At 38.7% G+C, this 19,939-nt stretch overlaps 1 protein-coding gene across 4 annotated transcripts in view; it reads left to right on the top strand.

Annotated features, from left to right (window-relative positions):
- The window catches only part of IQGAP2 (IQ motif containing GTPase activating protein 2), a 130,189-nt gene that overhangs the window by 108,241 nt on the left and 2,009 nt on the right, over positions 1-19,939 (top strand). For all 4 annotated transcript variants that reach the window (XM_083577344.1, XM_083577343.1, XM_083577346.1 and 1 more), the window contains 16 exons: positions 391-474; positions 1,794-1,865; positions 2,112-2,181; positions 2,341-2,549; positions 3,970-4,119; positions 5,052-5,215; positions 5,686-5,910; positions 6,734-6,874; positions 7,189-7,273; positions 11,083-11,315; positions 12,612-12,744; positions 13,157-13,259; positions 13,770-13,911; positions 15,267-15,354; positions 17,672-17,884; positions 18,405-18,565. In XM_083577344.1, the coding sequence (XP_083433470.1) occupies positions 391-474; positions 1,794-1,865; positions 2,112-2,181; positions 2,341-2,549; positions 3,970-4,119; positions 5,052-5,215; positions 5,686-5,910; positions 6,734-6,874; positions 7,189-7,273; positions 11,083-11,315; positions 12,612-12,744; positions 13,157-13,259; positions 13,770-13,911; positions 15,267-15,354; positions 17,672-17,884; positions 18,405-18,565 (2,273 nt within the window). The remainder of the gene's footprint in view (positions 1-390; positions 475-1,793; positions 1,866-2,111; positions 2,182-2,340; positions 2,550-3,969; positions 4,120-5,051; positions 5,216-5,685; positions 5,911-6,733; positions 6,875-7,188; positions 7,274-11,082; positions 11,316-12,611; positions 12,745-13,156; positions 13,260-13,769; positions 13,912-15,266; positions 15,355-17,671; positions 17,885-18,404; positions 18,566-19,939) is intronic.

Here is a 19,939-nt window from a genome sequence, read left to right as displayed (position 1 = left end):
ATTTGGAACCACAAGTAAAATTAGTTACGTCATAGCCACAGTTTGCATAAACAGATCACTGTTTGTTGAAAAAGGCAATTTCCACTCATCTCCTCTATGTTTTCATTTCAAAACCTTGAAGTTACAGTAGAATAGTTTTTGTCTATTCTGAATTTGAGCATGAGCCACAGAATAGGAAGCCTTAAACGAGGGCTGAGATGTCTATTGAGAAGTTTGTTGACTAATCAAAGAGGAATGAACTAAAAAAAATGGTGGTGTTTCTTTAAAAATGTCATCGTTCTTTTCTTCTAGAAAATGCTCCAAAGGATTTTCAAGATAAAATAATATCTAGAATTGTTCTTAGTCCTAATAATCTGTTCCTTTGTTGTTGTTTTTAATCCAAATAAATAGGCATCCTGGAAAGGTTATAAGCAAAGGAAAACCTACTCTGAAAGACTTCAAATGTTGCAAAGAAATGTTGCTTCTGTTATCAAGGTAAGTATTCCTATATTAATTGATATTGTTATAATTGGGTTGTTATTGGGTAAATTGGAAAACTACTAAAAATTATTCAAAAAAAATTGTATTCCTCTATTTGGAGACCACCAGTGCTAACTTCATATACTATGTGTCTTGATTTTTATTATCTTCCTGGTTTAGGCACAATTATTTTTCTCTGAAAGGGGCTGCTTTTGTGGACCAGTAGCTATTTTATGGTATTTGGTCATTGACCTGATTCCCACATAATGATAAGCTAAACCATGGCTTAGCATGAACAAATATATGTGTGGATTCCTAGAGCAAAAATTGAGATCGGAGCACTCCTTCCTCAGTCCTGTTACACAGCACAAAACTATAGTTAATACTTTACATTACATCCAGATCAAGGTTTGTGGTTTGTCTTGCTCCAGATAAACAATCAGGAGTTGCCAAGGTTTGCTCTTGATTGATCACTTATGATTTGTCTGGGGGAGACAAACCACAAACCCAGGTTTTGACAGAAAGTCAAACCACATCTTAGCCCCAGGCAAAACCAGGGGAGCTGCATTATCAGTATAATGTTCGTACACATTTGCTCTTTCATGCTAAGCCATAGCTTAGCTTAGTGTTATACGCAAACTATGTCTGTTTCTGAAAGCTGGTGCTCAGCATGTGCACCTTAATCAAGCACGTGAACCTTGAGAAGCTTGGTGAAATGGCAAAGGTTAGGTGTAACAGAAAAAACCATGATTTATGGTGTCTGCAGACCTAGTTCTTGAAGGCTAAGTAATAGCAGTTATCTGATTGCTTCTTGTTGTAGAGATATTTAGGAATGTGCATAATTGTATAGTCAAGAAGAACCCTGAAATTATCACTTGAAAGAGCCAGTGTCTGTCCATGTCACTCTGGGATTGTAGGCTGATGAACTGAAACAGAGGAATTTGCCCCATCTTAATATGGAGAACTTTCAGTGGATAAGTGTTATGTTTAGTTTTTAACTTCAGGTGTGATATGTACTGTATGAGCTCCAATCTATATGCATTATACAAAAGACCAGAATGCCATCGTGTAGTTTGTGAATAAATTGTTTTTAAACATAGAAGTTTTCAAAAACAGAATTTTTAAAAAGTTGTTCATTGTTTTATTGCAACTGCAATTGATTTTTAAAAAATGTTTTTAATGGTTACTGTTTTTTAATGTTTTTATTAAAAGCAGTGTTATTATTGCTGTGTTTGCTGCCCTGTGCTCCTTCAGGAGGAGGGTGGAATATGAATTGAATAAATAAAAACTAAATAAATATTTTACCTATTGGTTCATTCTTCTTTGACTTTCAGATTCAATCGTGGGTCAAAATGTGGTTAGCAAGAAGAACATACAGGAAACGGATGCAATATTTCAAAGATCATGTAAGGTTCCCCACCTTCCCCCATATTCTGTACTGGGTAGATCCTCTGGGTCCTGCTGCCCTCAGTTTGACTGGACAAAAACAAATTTATAATAGATCAGACATTTGCCCCCTACCATGGCATGGCTTCGGTGCCAGAGGAAAAGAGATAAAAAGCATGCTTGAGTTTGCATTATATACAATTATTACAGCCTGACTGTTTCCTGTGTGATGATGTCCATAAATGCATAATCTGTGTCTCTTTCAGAATGAAGAAATTGTGAAAATCCAAGCCTTCCTTAAAGCAAACAAAGCTAGGGAAGACTACAGGACACTGAGTAAGTGCTGGATAATATTTTTTGGCCATAAATTGAGTGGGCAGATAAATGCCTAACAAACACCAGCACACATGTTGCAACTGGTTTGAGGAATTTTGATTAGAATGAAATGTCTAAAGTTCCTGAGCTTAAATTATGATTTGTTTACTTAACTTGCAGCTGGTTCTGAAAATCCTCCTTTGAATGTCCTTCGCAAATTTGCTTATCTCATGGATCAGAGTGATTTAGACTTCCAAGAAGAGCTAGAAGTAACAAGGTTAAGAGAGGAGGTGGTCACAAATATCCGATCTAGTCAACAGCTGGAGAAAGATCTGAACCTGATGGATATCAAGATAGGATTGCTGGTTAAAAACAGAATAACTCTGCAGGTTGGTTAAACGGGTGACAGTGGTTGTGAGTTCCCAGCCAAGGGGTCTTTTGGAGAGTCCTATCCCATTTCCTTACTTTGGTAGCTCAGCTGCTTGATAACTGAAAGAGTACCAAAATAAATTTATCTAAGATCTTTGTGTTTTCTTAAATGAATAATTGCAGCTTTCCTATACACACACACTTGTTGGGAGGCAATGTTCACACAACATTAGTCACAATCCCTATCTACCCTGTCATTTCTGATGAAATACTGCATTTCCCCTTGAACCAGCTTCAATCTGAACTGAGAAAAAGAATGACCCTAGATGCATTTTAAGCCAGTAAGGTTTACATAGCCTAAAGTTTTTATCTTCTAAATCAAGCCAAACTTTTTAATCTAGCTCCTTAAAGTACCTTCCATTACAATTACAATTACAATTTGTTACGGTAAAAATCTGGGTGCGAGGCTGCTCTGCCACCCAGCTCGTCGGACTAAGTCCGCGGGTCCCTGCGGAGGAAAATTGAGCTCAGCCGGAGACAGGAGCAAGCTGCAGAAGATCCACGTTTATTGCGCAACAGGTTCAAGGCGAGATTGAACAGCGAGAAAGGGGTGACATAAACTTTTGAAACTTCCCTCCATGTCCCAGAATACAGTGCAAAATACATCCCAGTTACATCATGAATACATTAAAGAGAGGTTGGGTTACACAGATTACATCATGAATACATTAAGAAGAGGTTGGGTTACACAGGATTAACATATGGAGGAGGGAGGGGGGAATATGCAGAGCTGGAGATATGCGCAGATAAGCACATCCTGATGAGAAGACAATGGTCCATGTACTGGCATTTCCTGGAGGAAAGGCTTGGCAGAGTGATTTGACAGGATTAGGGTCTTGACACCTTGCTTGAGGGATTATGGAGGACAGGGGAGGTGTGATGGGGTCCTAGAGAAATTGAGCAAATTGGTACGTTGATTTTCTGTGAATTTTATAGATTTTAGTCCCTTTTGACATTGACAATTGGAAATAAATCGATATATTGTAGCGAAGAAGAAGGTGAAGAAGACATGCCCCCCCTTCCGTATCACAATTACAATTACAATTACAATAGTTTAAGGGATTATTGCTCCTGCTACATGGAACTAATAAGTGGTTGAATCTGTGTGACAACTGTGTGACAACTGTCTAGCTGGGCTTCATCCATTGACCCTCTGCCTGTTGCTTAGATTTCATTTTTTGACATTCAAAACTATGGTATGCACCTTTTTCTTGCTAACTTAATTAATATTTAGCCTTTTTACATCTGTTTTATTTGGTTGTAACAGACTGCAGTTGCCCACGTTCTACTTCTAATGTTGGTATTCTTTCTAGGTTACTTACAGAACTGCAGCTTTACTTTGCCTTAACAATTGAGTTCTGCATTTGTTTGTTTTTCCAGGATGTTGTATCGCACAGCAAGAAGCTGAACAAAAAAAGCAAAAATCAGGCAGAAGAGATGGTGTCTGGAGATAAGCAGGGAATCAAAGGCTTGAGCAAAGAGAGGCGGAAAAAGCTGGAGGCCTATCAACACTTGTTTTACCTTCTACAGGTGAGCTGTGTGGTGGTTGAGGATTCATGTTAAGTAGTTTCATAATACATGTCTGTTTGAATAATGAATTCCCACTTTCATCATGGGGGCGGGGAGAACCTTTGGTAAATATCACATTCTGACTTCAAGCATATACACGTAGGTCCCACTATCTACCCACTCATGCAAAAATTCATTTATCCAAACCTTTCTATGCACACCACAGATTCTGATATCCATACATCCAGAGTTTGCCCACTTCCTTACTTTCTTACTTGTTTGTGCTTTGATGGTCAGCAGCAGCCATTTTAGGGCAGAGACCATGCAGAGGAGAGGAGAACGGAGGCGAGACCAGACAAATTAGAAAGCAGGAGAGATTGAACAAATTTCCTGCGTTCCTGTTCACTTGTAACATATATTGTTGCAATGTAGATTATTCAGAAGCTGTTGGTTATTGGCTCTTCAGTAGAAAGACAAAAGTAGGGTGGCAAATAGGATTCCTAAATGAGTTTATCCATACAGTTATATTGCTTAGCTTTAATAAAGTGTTTCACTTTATATAGAGGCCTGCGTCAACAACCTTACCTTATCTCTTCCTTCCTGCTGCCCTGAAGGCTATTCACTCATTCACTTCGCAGCCATTGTTGAAACCACAATGAGAAACTTTATTTATAGTCATGCTATCTTTTAAAAAAGCTGTCAGATGGCTGGCCTGTGTAGATAACCAGAGGGTTTGAGCTGTGCCATAGTTTTCAAGAGTAATAAACTTGATACTAGGAAGTGGTGTAGTACTTACCATTTTCTACCATGGCGCTTTCAGTCATTGGCAAGCTTGGATTAGTGTTGATACAAATGAAAGTGCACTGAGGACTCAGTGCTAATAAAGCAGGCAGTGGAAAACTTCACCATTTTGATTAATATGTTTTTCAGTCATTCTAATATTTCTTCCATAGACTAATCCAACTTACCTGGCAAAGCTGATCTTCCAGATGCCCCAGAATAAATCCACCAAGTTTATGGATACAGTTATCTTTACTTTGTACAACTATGCTTCTAATCAGCGAGAAGAATACTTGCTTCTGAAGCTGTTTAAAACTGCTCTAGAAGAAGAAATAAAGTGCGTATATTAAAGGACACAGTGGCCCTACATTTTATCTCCATTTTTTAATCATAAGACATCTATGTCTTGCCTGTTTAAACAAAATTGTAAACTGTTAAATTCCCTTCTGTTGTCTCTTGTGCATATAGCGGGTTTTCCATCGAAGGCAGAATTGCCAAACATAGGGTGTTTGCATCATATTAACTGAAGCAGAATTTAAAGGATCAAACCGTAAATCATATCAGTAATGGTTTATATGCAAGCCATATTCTGTACTTCTGTATCAAAACCATCCTTCATTTTAGTTATCTTTACATTGAACAGAATTGTTTGTTGCCAAATTCTGTGAGCATGTTTGTTCTTGAACAGTTATTAGTGAATGGACAAAATGGAATGAGCCATTGTGCTTCACTGTGCCCATTCAAAAATCGCAGACAGAGGTTTTAAATCTTAAACTGTAATGTGAGTGCTGGTTATTTTTACTGCAGTTCCAAAGTAGACCAGATTCAAGACATTGTCACGGGAAATCCTACAGTCATCAAAATGGTTGTTAGCTTTAATCGCGGTGCTCGAGGGCAGAATACTCTACGTCAGCTGTTGGCACCAGTGGTGAAAGACATCATGGATGATAAATCTCTAGTCATCAACACAAGTCCCGTGGAGGTCTACAAGGCATGGGTGAACCAATTAGAAATGCAAACTGGAGAGGCCAGGTAAGTGTGCAACATGAATAAACTGTATTTATTTATGAAGAATGTCCAATGCTTTTTAACCATAGAACTCCTTTAGGACAATGAAATGATTAATCAGTAGACATTAAAATGAATATGAAGTGTTAAAACAAATCGTATGATCTTCAGATGAAAGATGTAAGTAAAGTTGTATAAGTAACTCAAATACTTATTCAATAGCAATCCTGTAACATGTTGATTTACTGTTTCCCAGTCTTAGCTATTTGTGCTGTATTAATGTTGCTCTAGGGGATTTTTTTCACTTTGGAGCCTAATTCAGAAATTACCTTGATCACATGGAAGATAGTTCCCTGTTCTCCCTATGTATGAGAGACAAAGAGAGAGGGGAGAACATGAGTGGGGCTAATAATAATAATAATAAATTTATTATTTCTACCACGCCCATCTGGCTGGGCTTCCCCAGCCACTCTGGGTGGCTTTCAACAGAACATTAAAAACAGAATAAAACATCAAACATTAAAAACTTCCCTAAACGGGGCTGCCTTCAGATATCTTCTAAAAGTCAGGTAGTTGTTTATTTCCTTGATGGGAGGGCATTCCACAGGGCAGGCGCCACTACCGAGAAGGCCCTAATAATATGATTTCCTTCCCACCTTGAATTATTTGTTACAGGTTTATAATTCACTGCTTGACCAAAGTTCTCAACTGAGCAAGTAATTAAAACTAGCTGAACAAATTCAATAATTAGACATATAAAATTATTTTATTGTAACTTTTTTGGGGGGTGTACTATTCAAAACATGATTCTCTTGCTGTGTATGGCATCTCCTCTCTATTTCCCCAGCAAATTACCTTATGATGTAACAACAGAACAAGCACTGGCACATCCGGAAGTAGTGAATCGACTGGAGTCCTCAATTCAGAGCCTCAGAGCAGTAACTGATAACGTCCTTGCTTCCATATTCTCCTCTCTGAACTTAATGCCGTAAGTGAAAAGCCATAAGCAAGTTGTTTTTAAAAGCCATCTCTCATTTTTGCAAAATACTAGTTTAAATATATGCTTTGATTCATAAGGACACTTCACCAGCAGAGGGGAGTATTCTCTCTCCATCATCAAACTGGCATACTTTATATCTAATAAGCACTCATGATGTAAATTTTCTTTTGTGTCACCTTGTTTAGTTGGTTCTAAAGCAAAATGTATTGTTTTGTTTTGTTTTTTTGTTAACTTGAATTAGTTATTTTTCATCCTAAGTATCTTTCCATTATTTTCCTTTTTCATCTTTTTTTTGCATGTAGTTATGGAATGAGATATATAGCCAAAGTTCTGAAGAACTCGCTCCATGAGAAATTTCCAGAGGCCGCAGAAGATGAGCTATTGAAGGTAGATTTGTGAGGGTGGTTTGTCAGCATCTTTGTGCTTTCTGATTATGCCGACAGGCAAATTTCTTTGCACTTGGGGAAGCAACATAACTCAGAGGGATAGGGAGAAGGAGTCTAAAAGATTCTCATCAGTGCTGTTGGACTTTACTGCTTATATAGACTCTTTCTCAGAGATGGTTCTACACAAGCTGTTGAATCTCTAAGGCTGCAAGGTTTTCTATTTTAATTGTCACTTCTTAGCTTTTCACATTTTTGCTTTTGTGCATCCATCTCCCATATCTCCAAAGAGGCACATCTCTGCCCTGCTCAATATCAAATGGCTCCTGAGTAGCAGGTTGTATGGGATCATTAACAGCTGTTTTCATACTAGTGGTAGTGTGATAAGCAATTGTTTTAACTGTTTTTATATATGTATCTGTTTTTGTATCTGTTTTCATTATGCTAAATAGTTTCAGGCTGCCTCTTGGGAAGCAATTCATAATTAACTAATTATTGTTATTCTAGGACACTAATGCTTAATTCTATAAACTGCTGCCTTAGCATAGCAGCTTTTAGATCAGGATTATTCATAAGTGCTTTGGGGTGAGCCTATTTCCCCTAAAACAATGAATACTTACAAAACAAAAACAAAACAAAACTTTATTTGTGACTTCAGTTGTCATAACATTAGGACAAATAAATTTTCCTGCGACCTTAGAGTAAAGGTAATACATAGAAATAATTTTCCACTGTACTTGTTCTGAAGAAGTTTGTAGAACATGTTGGAATGTGGCATTTATCCAAGCTGAAGCTTTTCACTGACATACAATACTCTTAGGAGACCTGGCAGAACCTATACTTCCATAAACTGGGCATAGCTGCTCTTCTTTAGGTGTAGTCACAAATACTGAATGATCCAAGGATGGTTAAACCTGCCTTAACTCAAAAATAATTGCATTAGGGTAAAGATGGCCCGTATTGATCTTTTTAATGCAGTGAATATAATTTTTTTAAGTATTAATTAAGACCTATTTTCTAAACTTCAAGACAACAGTGGCCTCAATCCAATCCAGAAACGTCTCTACAATTATAGTAGGAATATCCTTGTCACATCCAACAAATGGCTAGAAGTATTGACTTGACTCATAATTCAGTTTGGAGAGGAGTGAAGTAGGCAGGAACACCTCGTTCCCCTTCCTCAAAGTAGGTGATGAGCTGCTTCACAGCCAGCCATCTTGTTTAGTGTGCTGGTGCAGAAAGGCTTGAAGCTTGTACCCCCAGAGTGCTGAAATCTACATTGTGCAGCAGCCATTTCTGTGACTGATAGGAAGATCTGGACTGGTAAGGGGAGGTCTAAATAGATCCCCATTTCAGGATTTGGGGGAGAGATTGCACTAGTTGAAGGTAGGTGAAACTGTTTCCATAAATTGCAGTAAGCAAAACATCTATTATCTTGGGTATACTTACAAAAAAAGTATGTTATAGTACTTCATCATAGTGTATCATAATTCTCCCCATAATCATCTCATAAATTGAACTTTGCCTCTCAGGATGACAGCCCTTACTTGGCCAGCTTGCAGTGGGGGGAAGACTATAGCTCAGTGGTAGAGCAGTTACCTAGCATACAGAAGGGGACAGGCTCAATTCTTGGTGTCTCCTGGTAGGGCAGACAATTCCTGTAACTTTTTATAGGCTGAATTCCAATAACTCTTTATACCTCAAATGTTCCAGTTTACTTTTGCCCCACTTTTGTTATGCTATTGCCCATTTGGACAGCAGGGACGCGGGTGGCACTGAGGGTTAAACCACAGAGCCTAGGGCTTGCGATCAGAAGGTTGGCGGTTCGAATCCCCGTGACGGGGTGAGCTCCCGTTGCTCAGTCCCTGCTCCTGCCAACCTAGCAGTTCGAAAGCACAAAGTGCAAGTAGATGAATAGGTACCACTCCGGCGGGAAGGTAAACAGTGTTGCACTGCTCTGGTTTGCAAGAAGCGGTTTAGTCATGCTGGCCACATGACCCGGAAGCTGTACGCCGGCTCTCTCAGCCAATAAAGCAAGATGAGCGCCGCAACCCCAGAGTTGGTCATGACTGGACCTAATGGTCAGGGGTCCCTTTACCTTTAATGTAACATTGGGGAAGCATCTCGGACCGAACTAAAGCAGAATAAAACCCACCTCTCATGCATGCAGTATTATTGTGTCATATACATGTTGCAAAATACAACCACAGTAAAAGAAACAGTCTGGAGATTCCCTCAAACAATGTTAAAATGTGTAGGATAAAACAAACATCATTTGCAACAATGAGCCAGAAGAAGAACAAAGTTAATTGTACAGATTGTTCACTATACCATTACATTTTCTGGATGAATGGAAGGAGCTGGGGAGAGTTTAGCATTCCTCAATACATATCACTAAAGAAGTCCCTCCAGAATGACTTTTGAGTGTATGATGGACCAATATCTCCTGCTGATGAAGGATATGAAGGAAACCAAGTTACTCCAACCTCTTAACCTGTCTTGGCTTGATCTTTCAAAACCCTGGTATTATGAGTTAACCTTTCAGGAAGGGCAATCTGTCAGGTCCAATTGTACCAGGAAGCAAGAGAAAAGTACGATGAAGTTTTCCGACTACTAACCACTGTCATTCTAGCAGTGGCTAAGAGAGAAGCTAAAAGGTATTTAAGCAACAGTCTGCTTTTGCCACAGCAACTCAAACTGACTTGCAGTTCTTAAAGCAAAAACCAAACCCATACATACACTAAAACCAGCATTTTTTAAAAATCTAAAAGAAAATTCTATTTTTCAAAACATTCCACCCCACACAACAAGGTCGTAGATAATTAAAAGCACAAAAGCCTGATGAAAAAGAAATGTTTTTGCCTGGTGCCTAAGGATAGGTAATGATGGGAAATGACTGGCAGAATCCGAGACCAGGGAGAAGAGTCGGTAGAAGAAGGTTGGAAGAAATTGAAAGACTATCTACAGAAACATTGTAAAGTTAAGGAATGTTAGAAGGATGCTGGAATGAAGTTATGTGGTTTTAGCAGTAATGTTACAAAGGAGTATGAAAAAATGGATTGTCAACAGGTGAGAATGTAAAGTTACAATATACTAAGATAAATTATTAAGATAAAAACAAAGATGGAAAGGATTTGCTGAATTAACCAATTGAACTAGAACACAAAAAAGGGAGGTGTGAGGAGGTCAAGGAAATAAGCAAATGAAAGAAAAGATGTGGAAAAATGACTTCTTTTTAATTGTTTTATTTTTCTGTATTTTGCATTTTTGTTTTATTTTCTTTTACTTTTGTAATTCTTTGAAAATTTAATAAATATTATTATTAAAAAAAATGATGGTGCCAGCAATGCCAGTAAAGAAGTTTTGAGATGGTGTTTAAAAGCTCCCATCAGCAGCCAGGGAAAACAGATTTCGAAACCTGGACTGCTGGAGCCAGCTGTGTAACTTTTGGAATGGAATTCCAGAGGGAAGGAGCCACCACTGGGAAGTATCCTAACAGCCTAACAGATCTTAAATGTGGCCACATGAGTAGGAGCTCAAAAGCTGATCTGAAAATGTGGGCAAGTTCATATGGGTGAATAAGACCCTAAAGTATAAATACTGCTTTCAAACAAGATATGAAGCAAAAAGACCCAGTAGGGTTTTTACTGTGTCAAACATTTTCCCCAACCGCCCACCCACCCAAACGTTTGACTTGTGTTCATAACAAATAAAAAGTTTTTAAAAGAAATTTTGTGTTAAGAAATAAACATATTAAGGACTGTATAAACATGCTAAGGAGAAGCCCTATCTGAAAATGCTTTCCTCCCATAGATCATTGGAAATCTCCTGTACTATCGATTTATGAATCCAGCCATTGTTGCACCTGATGGTTTTGACATCATAGACATGACAGCTGGAGGCCAGATCCATTCTGATCAGAGGAGAAATTTGGGTTGTGTGGCCAAAGTCCTTCAACATGCTGCCTCAAACAACCTCTTTGAAGGGGAAAATGCACATCTCTCATCGATGAACAGTTACCTCTCTCAGACATACGAGAAGTTCAGGTCTGTGCAAAGTAGGGGTGTGAACAGTAAACTTTGTTGTGAGATTTACCTCTTTTAGATGTCAGTAGTTTTAGGCTTCTCATAGACTTTGGTATTCACTTTGGTATTCTGCAGATAACCTAAATACTTTTCTTGGTGTTTTGAAAATAGACTTCTTACTATTTCAGCTTGTCATGCGAATTCATGTGCACTGACATTTTAATGCAAACTTTCCAGCCTAATTGGTAATTGTCATTACATTGCACAAGTTATACTTTCCTTGGACATAATTACCACACTATATTTTATTAAGGGAAATAATTTTCCAGCCAAGAAGAGAAGTGTGTTTGTTATTTTGTAAGACAATGGTAGGAAATAGTGCTTGGATTTCATGCTAAAACGTTGGGAAAGCTGTGCTCTTTGGTCCAAGTAATGCTAGTGTCTAAGTGATGCCATCATTGCATGGGAATTATTTTGAGCTTAAATAAACTGTACAGAAATAACTTTTTAGCTGGAATATTAAAATAGTTGCCAGCCGCACTGTTTATCGCTTTTATATTTACAAAGGCCTCCTTTTTAGATGGCTTAAAAGAAGATTAGACAGAGTCATGGAGGACAAGGCTATCCATGACTACTAACCACAGTTGTGTTCTACCTCCAGTGTCAGAGGCATTGTGCCTCATGAGTACCAGATGCTGGGAATCACAAGTGGGCAGAGTGGTTTTGTTCTCATGTCCAGCTTGCAGGCTTGCCACAGGCATCCGGTTGGCTACTGTGGGAACAGGATGCTGGTCCTAGATGGGACATTGGCCTGATCCAATAGGCTTTTTCTTTGGTTGTTATTTCAGTGCATGTGGCAATCTTGCTTGAAACCTTAAGTCAGGCTTCCTCAAATTCGGCCCTCCAGATGTTTTTGGCCTACAACTCCCATGATCCCTAGCTAGCAGGACTCAGTGGTCAGGGATGATGGGAACTGTAGTCTCAAAACTGACTTTGAGGAAGCCTGCCTTAAGTAGTGAGGGATTTTGTTTAAATTTAAAACAAATTCTGTCTTTTGGCTGTATGGCCTCAAGGTGGCTTTAGTATCGATCAGGGGTAGGCAGAATGTACTGATTTATCTGTGGGTGACTTGAAGTAGATCAGCAAGGGTTTCCGGCTGCCAATTGTTTAACAATGGCAACAACAACCATTTTTCCTGCCCTAAATTCTCCTGTTAAAATGCATAAATCTTGGGACCAGGGGCAAGAGTAGATTTGTGTGTGGAAAGACTTAACTCCAATCTTGTTCAGTGAAATTACAATTTCCTTTCCTCCTCAGGAATTTTTTTCAAGCAGCATGTGGCGTTCCTGAACCTGAAGAAAAATTCAATATTGATGAATACTCTGATATGGTGACACTAAGCAAGCCAGTTATATACATTTCTATTGAAGAAATTATCAACACACATTCAGTAAGTGTGTGCCAAGGAGAATTAGAAAGCACTGAAATAGTACCTATTAAATTTGGGTTGTGGAGTTTTTGGAATATGGGAATAAAATTTGCAAAATGAGATAATTTGAGTATCGTTTTGCAAACAGATTGATAACAGGCACATGTAAGTGGAAGTAAACACCTTCTAAAGCTTATGGGGTTTGCATAAATATGTGTTAGTGTTGGTGAAGTTTTATTAATATTATTACTTATTAAATTTGTAGCTTCTAATCTACTAGCTGTTTTTAGGAGTACTGAATAGCCCAACAAAAAAAAACACAAAAAATGGACTTCTATCAAAATAGATATATAAGTTAATAATACCATACAGTAACATGCCAGAGTTTTGCAAGATTTTGCAAAAGTTTCAACAAGGGCAATTTTCTTTACAGCTTTTGCTAGAGCATCAGGATGCCATTGCTCCTGACAAAAACGATGTCTTAAATGAGCTCCTGGAAGGACTGGGGGAAGTTCCTGATGTGGAGACATTCCTTGGTGAGCTAACAAAACAAATATGTACTTGAAAGATAGACCTAACTTGTATATGGATGTAAAATAAAAGTAGGCCTTGAACTAGATGATGGTTTGGTTTGTGCACATCTTCTAGAAGTACCTGTTCTATTTCTAGAAATTAGCTATCAAATAACTATAAGGGTAATCAATTTTTTATTTATAGCTTTTACATGCTGATAAATAATGTAGTGCTATTATAATAGCATATCTATGTGGGAAGTATCAGACAGCCTTGCTCTTCCCAATAAGGGATGGAAGGATCTGTCAACTTTGAATACATATTCTTAACTGTACATAAAAGATTCTGAATATTGCTTGCTTTGGTGTAGAATTATTATTATTATTATTATTATTATTATTATTATTATTATTATTATTATTTGTAGAGTACACAAACCCATGGCTATATAATATCTTCCTCTGTTTTTAGTTTGTTCCAACTTTAATCTCTCTTTACAATCCTAAATTACACTTTTTCCCTCCCCTCTACAGGGGAAGGTGCTGTAGATCCCAATGACCCAAACAAGGAAAACACTTTAGGTCAGCTTGTGAAGACAGAAATCTCTCTTTCACTGACCAGGAAGTATGACTTACGGGAAGGTGAAGAACAAGATATTAAGGGCCTGATGATGAAGTATGTTTTTTAAATAATGCTTTTGCTGAATTTTACTACTGTAATTTGCTACTAATTGTACAATTTATTGCCTTGTGCCAAAGAAAACCGTCCATTCTATGTGAGCCTTAAATAGGTGAGCAGACATTTAAGGACAACATATATAATTTATGCTAAGGAAGATTTAGTATTTGAAGCCATGCAAACAGTTGTATGATAAAGTGTCATTCTTTAAATTATTTTTAAATCCTTGGTTCAAGCCCTAATCACAGTGGCACACATTGAAATCAGCAGAGCTCCCATGAAAGTGTGCTCAGCAAAAGGGATTCAATAGACAGATGGCAAACCAATAAGCAAATAATTGAGCGTTGTCCCAGTCCCTATTACATATTCCGAAGCAAAGTCTGCACCTTTTAATCAAACAGAATCACACTGTATATGGACACCTCAAAATGTAAATGTTGGGTTTGTATATTGGTATTCAGAGGCAACTTTACAATGGGATACTCTTGGAAAACCTATAGAAAGAACACACAGGAACTGTTCCCTAATAAGGTTTTGTTAAAAAGAGGATGTTTGAAGAACAGGATACAGATAAGACTTCACAGAGAACCATAGGAAACAGCTGTCTTGAATTTTTCACTGTTAGAAGGAAAGATACACTGGAAGAACTTCTTTAAATAAAAAGGCACATATATTCTGAGTACAAATGTGGTCAAAATTAACTTGTACTTTTACCCTCTGCTGCCATTTTACGTCATAAGGTTGATGCAGAGAGAGTAAAATGGCACAGCTTTTCCCCACTTTCAGACATCTAGAGCCCTTCCCTCCACCCCACCCCACCGGGTTTATGTTTTTAATTATTTATGCACACGGTTTCCCGTGACATTCAGCAAAAATATTGATATAATATCAGAATTAAACAAAATGCCAAACTGATCAAAAACATACATCCAGTCCAAAAATATAGCCAAGTGGGTAAAACCACAGCTAAAACCAGTTCATGCTGTGTGATTGAATGTCTGAGTGAATAAAAATATTCTTGCCTGGTTTTAGAATTTTAATATTTCCGACACTTCCGTCCTTAAAATATTCCATTTACGGTGAATATTGCCAAGAAGAAGAATGTTTAAGTTTTGGTATTTGTATTAAACTGTTAGATAATGTCCAGTGTTTTCCTTCCACTGCCGTCTTCTCTGAGGGGTTGAGGGAACCTTGGGATTTGTGGTGATGCAGGAAGTTAGTGGGTGAGAAAAAGACTCTGCTTGCAAGTGGAAATCTGTTGTGCAGTTGGGTGGACATCGTTGGATGATGTTGTTTGATACTGAAATGCCTTTCTGTAAAAATCCAATTTTCCAACTTTTCCCCTCATTAAGGACAAAAAGGCTTATTATTGATGTGATACGAACTCAGCCAGGAGAGACACTTGTAAAAATCCTGGAAACACCAGCAACTGAAATTCAGGTAACTAATCCTTCTTTTTCCCCCTTCTTGTTTTTGACTGCATCAGACCAACATGGCTACCTACCTGAATCTGATCCTTCTTCTATCTGAGTAGAATAACTTTGGTTGTACTGTTGGTAACCAGGCCTTAAAACAAAATGTACTCTTCTGTTTTGGCATCTTTGCAAAATGTTTGGAATCTGAAGACATATAGGGTAGATTCAACTAGTGAAAGAGGGCTCCCCACCCCTCTTCTCCCCCTGAACATCCTCTCCCCAATTGACTGTGGGAGGTCTGGAGAAACCCCAGAACAGCATATGGTGGAAAGAAGAGAAGAGATCATTTCATCAGATATGACTGAGGCACTGTTAGTGGGTGGTTCCCGAGACCAGATGGATGGAAGGTTGCCTGCTCTTGATGGGATTACACTTGGGATGGGATTACACTTGGGAGCTTTGGAGTACTTCTAGATCACTTGAGGCTCATGTGGCATCAGTGGTGCAGTGCTTTCCATCAGCCTCGGCCAGTGCCCCTATCTGGACAGGGATCGCCTAACTTCTGTTGTTTATGCTCAGGTCACCTCTGTTATATTACTGCAATGTGTTGTATTGAGGGCTGCCACTGTAGACAGTTCAGAAACTTCAGCCAGTGCAGAATTCAGCAGCCAGGTTTCTCACCATAAAAAGACGGTTTGAGCATATTACACCCATCCTGGCCCGACTGCACTGGCTGCCGATTAGCCTCCACGCCCAATTCAAAGTGCTGGTTTTGCCCTATAAAGTCTTAAAAGGCTCAGGACCTCAATATCTCAAGGACCGCCTCTCCCGGTATGAATCAGCCTTCAACGTGCAATTATCATTCAAGGCCCTCATTTGTGTGCCGCCTCCATGAGAGGTCCAGAAGGTGACAACATGAGAACAGGCCTTTTCTGTGGTGGCTCCCCATTTGTGGAATGCTCTCCCCAGGGAGGTTTGCCTGGCGCCTTCATTACATATCTTTAGGCACCAGACAAAAATGTTTTCTCAAGTAGGCATTTGGTTGATCAACATTCTATTGCTTTTCAAATGTGTTTGTAGAAGGGGGGTTATGCATTTGTTTTTGTTTATCTATTTTGTATTCTCATTTTGTATTTTTCTGCTGTGAACTACCCTGGGATCGTTGGATGGAGGGTGGTATACAAATTAAACAAACAAACAAATACAGTTGTACCTCGGGTTAAGTACTTAATTCGTTCCGGAGGTCCGTTCTTAACCTGAAACTGTTCTTAACCTGAAGCACCACTTTAGCTAACGGGGCCTCCCGCTGCCGCCGGGCCGCCAGAGCACGATTTCTGTTCTCATCCTGAAGCAAAGTTCTTAACCTGAGGTACTATTTCTGGGTTAGTGGAGTCTGTAACCTGAAGCGTATGAAACCTGAAGCGTATGTAACCCGAGGTACCACTGTAATATTTCCCCCGTGTCCCATCTCTAAGAGACTTTTGGCAGTGTATATGTCCCTTATCCCCCGCTCCCCTGCTGCTTTATCCTCTCAACAACCCACTAAGGTAACTTATGCCTGGGTGGAACAGTGAACCTGGGTTTTTGTGATCCAGATCTTACTATCTAGTCATTGCATGCTGGCTCTTGATTAAAGCTTTGATACATTATTTCTAAATACGTCAGTAATAACTGCATATAGCATTTTAAAATACATTGATATCCCAGCATTTTCTCATTGTACAATACTCTTGTATTATGGTGATTTCTGTAGGAATTCCTTCCAAATGCGCATTTGAGTTTACAGCTCACACTTAGCATCAGACTTTATGAGCTCTACAGCACAGTTACCTGCAGGTGTTTGTTTTAACTTGCTTAAAATGTTCTGTTGATGTTTCACTAGTTTTCCAGGAAGAAGGAAAATATGGGCTTTGTATATGAAATGAAGTAGTTTGAACTTGAGTTTATTTGGCTTGCCACATGAACATAAACTTTATGGGGAAGCCAGGAAATTTCATGGGAACACTTGTGTTTAAAACCTCTACACACTTTATGTAATGTTATTCTTCAGAATCTTCAGATATCACTGTAAGAAACTAAATATACAGTTTGTCTAATTGTGATATATTTTTGAAATGTCATACAAGCTGGAAAGAATTATTAGGGGTAGGAAAATACATCTAGAAGAGTAGCCATTACAGGAAAGGTTGAAGGAACTGGGTGTCCAATTCTGTCTGGAAAGCTGGACTAATCCAAAAGCTAATTAATCCACGTGGGAAAGTTATAACACCCATGAGGTTAATGCATGCATAGTTAATAGGCTTCATTGTTTGTATAAAGGTGTAAACTGCTCTTTCTCTTAGGAAGCTGAGCACTTAAAAATAATTGAAAAACGTGCAATCTTGGATTCTAAAACTCCAGAAAAAATGAAACACAGTCAATCTATTCTTGAAGAAGGGCAGCTACCACTAGAGCAAAAGAAAAGGAAAATTCAGAGGAACCTCCGGACACTGGAACAGGCTGGACTGGTTTCATCCGAAAATAAGTACCAGGAAATAATCAATGAAATAGCAAAGGTACTTTGAATATTGTTAAATTTCTCCAACTATGTTTCCCCATTGATACTAAAAAGAAAATAATTCAACCGTACTGCAACACACACACACACACAAAATCAGTTTCCTTGTAAGCATGGTGCTAGTTCTCCTCCACTAAATTTTGGGCAATTCCATCATTTCACAGCACCTGTAATGTTTAGTAGCCACTCTCACTGTCTGTAAAGGGTTATTGGGGAGGGGGGAGGAAGGGAAGAGTAGACACGGTTTCACAAGCTGCTTTCCACTTTCACAACATTGGATACAAATTTGTATGACTCCTATAGCCGTCAGATTCTCCATAGCAGTTTAGCTGGAATCATTCATTGCTCAATGGAAGTACTCAAGAACAGGTAGTTTGCTTACAAAAGCATTCCCCATCAATTAAATGAGAAGCCTGACACCTCTGTAGAAGTAAAAAATAATAATGCATGTTTGCCATGTAAAAGAAATCAACTAATTATGTGAAAACTTTCTTTAAATATGTGAAAACTTTCTTTAGGATATCAGAAATCAACGAAGATACAGACAGCATCGAAAAGCAGAACTAGTGAAACTCCAGCAGACACTAAATGCACTCAATTCCAAGAAAGCTTTTTATGAAGATCAAATAAATTATTACAACACTTATATCAAAACCTGTTTAGATAACTTGACAAGAAAGTAAGTGAAATACTTTTTTAAAAAAGAAAATTCAGCACGTTAGCATCATAGGTAGAAAGCTTCAATATTATCAAGTTACAGGATGGAATTAAATGTAGCACTAAAGATGTTGTTCCATCAACAGAAGCATTTCTGCTTGCTCCACATAATGATCTTTATTCTGTTCTCCCTGCATCCGTTTTGGGAGTTCACCCAGCCCTCCAGAACAGATCAGGGGAGGGAGGAGAGGGTGGTGGAAGCCTTGTTATGCTAGCACAGGCATTCCCAACCTTTGGCCCTCCAGATGTTTTGGACTACAATTCCCATCATCCCTGACCACTGGTCCTGTTAGCTAGGGATCATGGGAGTTGTAGCCAAAACTTCTGGAGGGCCGCAGGTTGGGGATGCCTGTGCTAGCAGGAGTCCTTGCTCTGGCTTCTGCTGACGGGCCTGGATAGTTGAATCACTAGAAATCCCTTGAAATTTACTAAAACAAACACTGACTCATGCTTTAATGTAAGACTTGGGGTCAGTGTTCGAAACTGCCATTGTTCTAGATGCATTTTGTGACAGGAAATTTCATTAGGGTGAGCTGTTTGTGAGCTCTGGGTGCAGTATTGCGCCTAAGAGTTCTGATTAAAACTGCAGAGTGGAAGGAAAGGAGGACCCTTTTTTTGCATCTCCATTTCCAGCTACTCTCTGAAGACTCAAGAAGACTTAAGAATATTAGGGGGGTGGGCAGGGGAAGGACTAGACCATGTGAAAAATTGAACATAATATTTTAGCTGCAGTTCATTCATTTTCAGCTTTGTATTCTTGTTATGAAAAAGTGTGCCTGGACATACTGTTCTTTTTTTTTTTTTAAACTCACACATGTGTGTATCTGTGGACAGATAAAATATAATTGATAAATTCCCTCACCATCAGGTTGGCTCTTCCATCCATCTCACCAACCAAAACAGAATTAAGTTTTGGCAGTGCTAACTTATTTGCATAGTGGTACAGCCATGGTTACTTAATCCCTCCTGAGTAATGTTCTGAGGTGCCAGTGGTGAGTGGGAACAGAGGCAAAAGAGGGTGGGACAATGTGCGCATGTTCTGAGAGCCAATTAGAGAGGTATGGAGGGCCACATTCCCTACCTCTTACCTAAGCGGTGGCAGCTGGACATTCTGTATCACCTGCCTCTTCCCGGCAGCAGAGGTGAGTGATGAAAAGTAATGGGGTGGAAACAATTGATTCCTCAGTCCTAAAATATTACTGCTTTTACTCATGAACATACTGTTCCAAAACGTGTTCCAACAAACCCTTATCATGTGGCAAGTTATGGTTGCCTTTGTTCTAAAAACAGATAGCATGTAGGAAGAATATTAACTTGATTAATTGTTCTAAAAACA

This window comes from Podarcis filfolensis (assembly GCF_964270895.1).
Source record: "Podarcis filfolensis genome assembly, chromosome: 11".
Classification (NCBI taxonomy): Eukaryota; Metazoa; Chordata; class Lepidosauria; order Squamata; family Lacertidae; genus Podarcis; species Podarcis filfolensis.
This window is presented reverse-complemented; position numbering and strand designations above follow the sequence as displayed.